The following is a 9,492-nucleotide window of genomic DNA, read 5'->3' as shown; positions in this document are numbered from 1 at the left end:
AGGATTTGAACCCGGGACCATCGGCTTCATAGGCAGGGTCACTACCCACGAGGCCAGACCGGTCGTCGAACGGCATACTCGCCTCTAATGAAGAGTATTATTTCAGTCGCTTGACTACTCGCAAGCGTGTAGACATTTCGAAAACCCCAGTGTAACGTGACCGCGAGATCCATAACAATCACACTTGCTCGTAAACGGTGTTATTGTATGGCCGTATTAGATTTTTTTTATAATTTCATTACGCCCATGGGCATAATAATTTATTCAAGATGAGTTTTACGTTAAAAATACTGGCGTTTATAAATTATTATTGTTTGTGTATATTTATAAATATTTCTTTGATTACATAAAATTATATGTCATTAAATTACATTAAATTATATGTCACTTTAACTAACATGACGATAATATAATATAGCTAGGTAATTTCTTTGATTAATTTAATAGCGGTTTAAAATATTTTTGCAATCGTGGCTGAATGCCGATGCCCTCGATGCCTAATCTGTCAAAAATGACAATATGGCGGACGAACATTTGAAATCTCACCGTATTTAAGAAATTTTTCACTTATAATTTAGTTTTTTCCTCACAAGTGTGATGAAAAACATTATGTGTACCACAGGCGATACAAAAATTACGAACTCGAGTCAATTAAAATATAAAATTAACACTTATTCGTAGATTCTTGTTTACCGCCCTTAACACACAATGTATGGTACGGTTTCTCTAGCCCTTGACTCAATAAGTATTCGATATTAGTAATTAAGAGGAAAGAGGACGGCCGCTTCTCCATACAACGTAGTCTCCATTTTCCTCTCTGGATATTGACATTATGGAAAATATTTTTACATAATTTGATGTATCTTAACCATAGCTATGCCCCCACATTTGCCTTTGTTCGATTTTTCATTATTGTACAATATTTGGAGCGAAAAACATGTTTCATACAGCTTTTTAAATGCGCCTAACCTAACTCTCTTCACAAACTCTACACCAAAGACTCTACACCTTAGTCAAAATATGTGGCTTGGCCGTTTCGCTATCGTCACATGGGCGTAAGGTAAAAAAAATATTCATTATTTTTTATTATAGGTACATAGCAACTTAGTTTACGAAATGATAAAAGAAATAAGTGCATATTTTTAAGAAATACATAAAATTATAAGTGTTAAATTCTAAACACGTCAGCTAAACTAGCGACATCTACTGTTGAGTAGCGGAACCACTTGACCGATCCGCTGTTTCCGTTATTACTATATTGATACCGCTACTGCACGATAGAGGGCGCTTTATTCAAATGTAACAAACGTATCTCAAGTGTACGCTATGGTAGTAGCAAATACGGCTTACATGCCATTTCTTGTGAGACATTGAAAAGTTTCTACAGCGTATTAAATGAGCTATAAAATAATTAGAGCATTTCACAAGAGTAAGTTCAAGCTAAGTTGGCAGCGTATTTGATTGCCCGAACTCTGCTAGTAATAACTTCTATAAAATTATGACGTTTAAATAATACTTGCACATTCTGGGCTATCAAACTCGCTGACAATTTAGCTCGGTCTAAACTGTAACGCAATCCTCGTGGACCTCGTAGCCACGTACAAAGCAAAGTTTTCTTGTTTTAGGAACCAAAATGGAACATTGTGCTGACTCTCTGGACGCTTACCAAAATTATATTAAACGGTTACAGCTATCTCTCTCTCTCTCGATTATTATAACCCCCTAAAATCTTTCCTTTTTTTTGTTGACCTCATTATTTGAACGACGAATTGCCTATAGTATCAAGAGCCCTAATTATTATAAGTGATTGCAACTGCAATGAAACATTATTACGGAATAAAAAAAAACACATATTTAAACATTTGCAAAATAAAACTTTAGTTCGCAAATGATGAAAACGCATTTTTTATTATCTACTTATACCTCAGTAATCATAATAATTTATGACTCTACACCTAAGTATTTTTAAATCATAAAATTTACTATTCCGATTTAACTAAAAATCGATATATGAATAACATAACATAACCCTCTGTCCTGGTAGCAGCCATTGACTTATACAAGCATATATTACTTCGTAAAGACGGGCACTACGAAGTGGGGTAGTTCGTTGGTGCACAAATTTGCACATGCGCGGTGCACGCGTCCATAGAGAAATAAGAAGTACATAGTGCTCACTCCATACATCAGTTTTGGTTTTGGTACCAAAACGCTTATTATTTTCGCAGTCGACATCTAGCATCGAGTAGCGGAACTCTCAGTACTGCTACTCGACAATAGATATCGCGGCAAACAAAAAGTCTAATGCTCAACGATTTTCCGCTAATATTATATCAAAGAAACTGAAAATTTTTGATAATCAACCGAGCGTTAGCGAGGGTCTCCTTCTGCTCAGGCAAACTGTTTTTGTATGTCCAGATGTTCTTATCTGGAGGTCGTATTTCTCAACCGATTCTCTAGATTGTGAGCAGGTTTGATAGAAATATTTTTTGTCGTTTTGTTAAAACAAAATATGTAAGATGTTCAAAATGACATAAATGGCATAAATGACCTAAGCGCCTGAAATTATAAAGGGTTTGTCTTGGCTTCTTTTTACGTCTAGGCTATATTATATTCGTCTAAGTTACTGTTCTAAAATTTGGTTTGTTAGTAAAAACTACCCAAGTTAGATCCTTTATAATTTCAGGATTTTCTACACAGCACAGAACTTGGCACCTATATGGATCTCAATTGTTTTGTCGGCGAGTCAACAACGACACATAATTTAAATATTGAACTTGGCTCTCATTTCACATTTATGTTTTTGTTGGGATTTATATAGAATAGAATATAATAGAATAGATTTTATTTGTATTGATTGTACATCGTCATAATTATTACCTAAAACTAATTATTTACAGATAACAATGAGCAAAACAATAATACATATACATTTCTATGGAAGTCAATATATGTCTATGTAAGTTAATCGGATTATATATATATAATATAAACTATACTGAACATAAATTAATTTAAACATCTTTTCATTAAATTTAATTGTACATAATTACAATACAATACCATACAATACAAATACTCTTTATTGGACACCTCAATACAGAAAGAGTACAAATAATACAACACATAAAGAAGAGGTAAACAACAGGCGGTCTTATCGCTAAAAAGCGATCTCTTCCAGACAACCTTTAGATAGCGGAATAAAAAAAAAAAGTTATGTCAGTAGGTGTTCCAGATGCAATAAAAGAAGTCTAGCACAGAATAAACACAAAACAAAACAATATATCATATACAAATATAAATAAAAATAAAAAAGATATATAAATACATATATTAAAATACATCTTATATATATAATAAATGCCAGCTATAAGTATGAAAAAGGAAGCAGTTAAAAGTATTACGGAGCAGAATTATACATTTTACATAAGTTCTTACGTTCTTACTTTACATTATTGTAGTTTGTAGCTATGGCACTTGCGGTGATATTATGTAACCGTGTTTGAGTATAATGTATTTAACCTAAGTATTTAATTTTACTCAATTCTAATCGATTTAACTACATATAGTCCGTCTGTAGTACGAGTAACTTGACTATCTTTTAACTATATACACATTACACAGCCATACCTTAACTAGGAAGCCTTTAATTACAAGAACTTGCGGAGCTCTGTTTAGTTGTTTTACAGACATTATAAGCAGATCCGTATTTTTAAAATTTAAAGATTTGAGTACATTTCATTACGTCCTATTCTCTCCTTCTTCTCCCCCTTATCTCTCGGAGAGATTAAAATTTTTAGCAGAAGGCAGCGGGCACCGGCTCCGTTCCAGCGCAAATCCCTCTCTGGCTACCCCGCCTCACAAACACCGAGCCTATGACAAGTCTTTTACTGTGTACTCTGTTCAATTATGGAATTCCTTACCGACTTCTCTTCGACAGTGACAATCGGTCGCATCGCTAAAGGCGAATTTAAAAAAGTTGTGGCTTAGGACCGAACTTAATCAAAAAGATGTGTGCGGTTAGGTAGTTTTGTATATATATGTATTATATATTATAACTGTATATGACTATTTACATATTTGTTTTATTTCATATCCCATTTATATATTGTAGGTTATATGACTTATAGGTTTACCTATCTTTTAGTAAATTAAATAATTCCGTTTTTTTCCGTTTAGTACAATTTTGATGTTTACCGTTCTCCAAGTCTTCCTCAATTGCTCAAAGGTTAACTGGAAGTGATCCCTGTAAGGGATAAGTTCGCCTTTGTACAAATGATGTGTGTTCTTTCCTGTTTTATGTTTCTTTTTGTAGAATAAAGTGTTTTACTACTACTACATTTATCTTTACTGAATTCTCACGTCCATTGGATTTTTCACCCTTTAAATAGTTTAAATACCAAGGCCAGACCAGAGAAGCCAGATTTTAAAATTCCCAGTATGCACGAGCCTTATATTGCAAAACAATATTTTAAAATCAATAGCTAAGGAGGGCACTTGACATGGGGGTCGTGCAGCTTGCGCCAGAGGTCGAACTGGTCGGCGTAGGACACCTGGTGAACGGCCAGCGCCGCGCGTAGCTCGCACGCGTGCGCCAGGGCTGAGCGCCGCCGCAGAAACGCCGGCGCGTCGGCGCGCAGCACCCGCGCGCGCGCCGCCGCAACGCCCGTCACTAGCACGTCCTCCATACGCAGCCAGCGCGCGCCCAGCGCTGCGCGCAGTAGCGGGCCCGCCGCGTCGCCCGACACCAGGTACGCCGGCCCGTTGGCGTACGGAGGGTACGTCGCCCCCGGGAACTCCTCCGCGGGCACGAAGAACTTGGAGCTGGCGTTGCGCGCCGGCCGCCCATTGCGCCACACTTTGCCCCACACGGTGCGCGTGGCGCGACTGCGCGCCGGCGCCTCCGCGAACCGCAGCACTCCGTCCACGTTGATGAACATGTCGTCGTCGGCTTTCAGCAGCCGCGCCGCTAGCGGGCAATACGTGACGAACCACTCCAACATCGACAGGGTTTTGAGTGTGAGATTCTTGTAGTTGTCCACGTAGTGGCCCTCGACGATGTCGCCGTAGAGAGTGTCCTCGGCGTCGACGGCGGCGCGCAGGGCGGCCGGCGGCGCGCCCAGCATGAAAGCTAGCGTGATGTCGGTGCGACGCGCCGCGTGACCCCACGTGAGACGCACGGCCTCGCGCTGTCGGAAGTACACTGGCGCGGACGGCACGAGGACGACGAGCCGCGTGCCCGCGCCGCGCGCCGGGCACAGCTCGGCGTGCGAGCGCGTGTGGCCCGGCACGTAGCGGTCGCGCGTGCGCACCGCGCCCGCCGGAAGCACTTCGTCGTCCTTGTCGCTTGTCCACTCGGGGGGCAGGGTCGGTCGCGCTTCGTTCACGGGACTCGACGGTTCGTGCGCTTGGACGTGAAGCGGCGCCATAACTGGCACGAGCGTGGTGCGGGGCAGGGCCGGCGGGGACGGGTCCTGCAGTGGCAGCAGCAGCAGTAGAGAGGCAAGCGCAAGCAGCGCCCCGAAGGGCACGAGCCGTGCGCGCCACCACCGCATGCTGCAGCACGCGTAGGCTGATGACGGTGAAGGTTTGCCTGGAATAGGAATAGGAATAGATTCTTAATTAAATAAATAGGCATTGTTAAGTACGATGAGAAAAATCCAAACGCTCAAAACATAATGCTGATGATTTTTCCAGTCTCAGCAGAACCCTAAAACATGCTCGGAATCCGCACTACCTAATTTTAACGTGACGAGAAAACAAATGAATGCATAATGTGTACATGTTAAACCTTCTAAACCAATTGTGGCTGAGACAGTTCCTGTCTGCGTTTTGATTTATGCACGGTCCAACAGACAGCAACAAAGTTGTCTATCTATACTTTGTTCCCGAAAAAAGTGAAAAATGACCAAAACTGTATCCGCAAAAATGATGGGCATTGGTTTACTTAATGTTTGGGATCATTATTAACGACAAATATATAGCACATGAAATTGTGAATGACTCTTTGACAACACGTAGCCCTGGCTGCGTTGCACGAGAATATAGATAAGCTTTTAGCCGTTTTGTAGTTAACAGGATTGTACATTAAGTATTGTAAATTCCGTACCTATTTTAGTGCGCGTTTTCCCTTTGACAAAGATTCCACTTTAGTCGTTATACATTATAAATATTTGTATCCTAGAATGGACTTTTACTATAGTAAAAGAATGTACAAGTGTACATTACGAGTATTAGCACATACAGACGAATCTTGAATCGATCGAAGTTGCTTCAGTTGAAAACTTTATAAAACTAACCAGCTGTACGATGCAGGGGACTCAAATAATATAAATAACACACTACACCTCCGCATACTGTGAATAAATACACTTCGCTATTTACAGTTCTACGGAACTGCATGTGACACTGTTGTCATATTATAAATAGTTATACAGAGCACTGGTCTTTACCTGCAGAGGTCATATAGCTCATCAAGTGTAAGGGCGGCGCGCCTCGCCACGGGGCGCGCCGGTGGCGTCACCGCCACACCCTTCGCGCTCCTCCACCTGCAACTCTACACAACAAAACACTTTCGCAGTACGTATTTACTATTAAACTATTTCAATATCACAGAACAATTATAAAAGTGTGGCAGCGCAGCGATAAACAAACGCGGACTACGCGCCACCGCCACCGGCGCCGCTCCCACCACTCGCGGCGACGCTATCTCTCCCCAAACACCACGGGAAACAATACATTAATTACTCATCTGTAATCGGTTAACTGAACTAACACTCAATAATTATTAAAGTAGGTTTCCTCGAGCCACGCTAACATTACCGATTGATGTATCATGGATGTACTTATACTATTTAGCGGCTACAATGTGAATTGACGATTCGTCAACCTTATTGTAAGTACAATAGGGTCCACCGAAGATCAATCAAAAGCGTGTTGTTGGTGGTACTACCGTACCAGTGACGCATCACTGCTATTTTGGGGAAAATGGCAGATTGTTTTCGTGGATATAGTACGGGCGGGGACCGTATGATCTACTACATCATCTGATACAAGGATAAGCCCCATGGCCCAATTCATAAAAGTGATGCTATTTTTCAAACAAAATAGTAAAAAATATTAGAATTGGCTGAAAGCACGGAAAAAAGGACCAATTCTAGTTGTAAAAAAAAAAAAATTACGTCATTAGATACAAAGATGGGAAAGCAACAGATAGGAATTTATATGTAGCTTCAGAAACCACTCGTTTGCCAGTACCTATATGGCCGTAAGTTTGTCTGCCGGGCACTTTAAAGGTACCAAAAAGAATGGAATTTACGTCATCTGATACAAACATGAGACCGATAGCAATTTATATGTAGGTTCAGAAAACAATCGTCTGCTAGCTCCCAAATGGCTGGAAGTCAGTCTGCCGGGCACTTTGAAGGTACGGACATCCCCAATTTAAGCAATCAGTTCCGTCCAATCCTTTAAATGCCCGGCAGACGCACTTTCGGCCTATTAATAGCTGGCATACGAGTATTTTCTGAATCTACATAGATATTGCTATATGTTGCCACAAGTCTCATCTTTGTATCAGATGACGTAAATTCTACTTTTTTTTCGTACCTTTAAGTGCACTTTCGGCCATTTGGGAGCTGGTAGACGAGTTTTTTCAGAGCATAGGTTCAGAAAAAACTCGTGTTCCTATCTGCTGCCACCAGTGTCATCTATGTATCAGATGACATAAATTCCACACTTTTTGGTATCTTTAAATGCCCGGCAGACGCACTTACGGCCATATAGTAACCGGCAGAGGAGCCTACTTCACTATACCAGACTCATTTTTGTATCAGATGACGTAAATTGCACTTTTTTTTGTAACCGGAAGTGATACTGAAAAATACGAAAAAAATCGTGCTTTCGGCCAATTCTCATTTTTTTAACTATTTTTTCCAAACTTTGCATCACTTTTATGAATAATTGCCATGGGGATTATCCTTGTATCAGATGACGTAGTAGACCATACGGTCCCCGCCAGTACTATTACGCGCGACGCGCCTGTATTAAATTCGCAAACCCAATAAGACATGTGTTCTATTTTTTTATATGCATAACGTATTTTTTTATGTGGTACCTATTTAATATTATATGTGAAAATTGTTTGTTAGTTTCTCTCAGTTACAAACTTACAGCGGATAACTTGGATTTTGCAATCTTTGCTAAGTTTTAATTTTAAACTAAACGGATCACAAGTTAGACTAGCCGACCAGTACATTGTGCAACGAGGGGGGGCAAGTGATTTATTTACCCCCGGATAAAAAATTCTTACCCCCGGAGTTACAGACAATGTTTTTGCATCACACTTGCGAAGAAAAAACTAAATTTTAAGCGAAATCATTCTTAAATACGGTGACATTTCAAACATTCGTCCGCCATATTGTCATTCCTTGACAGGTTAGACATCAAATGCACAGACCTATCCGGCATTCAGCCCCGATTGAAAATTCTGTAAACATGTTTAAGACGGTTATTAAAATAATCAAATTAAACATTTTTTTTAAACAATAAAATAAATTATCAACGTCGGCATTAAAAGTAAAACTCATATATGCCTAATTGGTTCTTATTTCGTTCGTATCAATTAGTGACACAATTAAAAAAGGTTATAACTCCTAGGGAATTATAGTTTTTTTTTTCACTATCTATAACTCCCGCTGAAACAATATATGCCTTTGTCCTTCAGTATACCTGCATGAAATAAATTCTTATTCGAGCAGGTGAGATGAAAAAATATGTAACCCTATCTTATATTTTAAATTAAGCACAATATTATGTTGAAATGAAGTGCACATTATCACTGGTTATTTACCCGTATGGTTATATTTAGGCACAGCAACGAGCGCGCATCAAATAATACGACTAAATACTGATAAAGGCGACTGATAAGATACTCGTAACGGCTATCAGCCAGCAGAGAGCGCTCTGATGGCGGCGGTCCAGACACTCCAGACTGCACACGACGAGATATAATATTTTTTGTTAATATTAAGTAAGTAAGTAAATATTCTTTATTGTGCACCATACATTTAAAAATAGACAGGAAATGAAAAAACACGTAAAAGTTAGGTAACAACAGGCGGTCTCTTCCAGACAACCTTTGGGTAGCAGGAAACTATGAACTTACAACATTGAACGGGTAGTGCCGATATACATATAATTCAACAAAATGAAGACGCAAACAATATAATACATACCTACATACTAATAAAATAAATACATATATACATACATACATTATATATTATACACTCATAAATAAAGGCAAGTTAAGGCAGCGAAAGGTAGTGAGTCTTCAAAAGATTTTTGAAAACGGGAAGGGATTTAGCACGTCTAATGTCTAATGGCAAAGCATTCCACAACCGAACAGCACGAAAAGAAAAAGAGTTGCTATAAAATTTTGATGATGAAGGTGGTGGAGCAAGGAGATGCATCTCCGCACAGCGGACCGAG

General features: G+C 39.6%; 1 protein-coding gene across 2 annotated transcripts; it reads right to left on the bottom strand.

Moving 5' to 3' along the window:
* Window positions 1-2,833: 2,833 nt before the first annotated feature.
* Window positions 2,834-7,112, bottom strand: LOC133533227 (beta-1,3-galactosyltransferase 5-like). Of its 2 annotated transcripts, none has more exons than XM_061872182.1 (2): window positions 6,453-7,112; window positions 2,834-5,593 (listed from the first exon to the last, which is right to left on the bottom strand). In XM_061872182.1, the coding sequence occupies exons 1-2, from the start codon at window positions 6,472-6,474 to the stop codon at window positions 4,485-4,487; spliced, it is 1,131 nt and encodes a 376-aa protein (XP_061728166.1). In that variant the 5' UTR covers window positions 6,475-7,112; the 3' UTR covers window positions 2,834-4,484. The 2 variants fall into 2 exon arrangements, with proteins under 2 accessions (XP_061728166.1, XP_061728165.1); XM_061872181.1 differs by lacking the exon at window positions 6,453-7,112 and adding an exon at window positions 6,300-6,430.
* Between the last annotated feature and the right edge of the window lie 2,380 nt (window positions 7,113-9,492).

This window comes from Cydia pomonella, unplaced genomic scaffold (assembly GCF_033807575.1).
Source record: "Cydia pomonella isolate Wapato2018A unplaced genomic scaffold, ilCydPomo1 PGA_scaffold_135, whole genome shotgun sequence".
NCBI classification, from domain to species: domain Eukaryota; kingdom Metazoa; phylum Arthropoda; class Insecta; order Lepidoptera; family Tortricidae; genus Cydia; species Cydia pomonella.
Note: the sequence above shows the minus strand (reverse complement) of the source record. Positions and strands in the feature narration are given on the sequence as shown.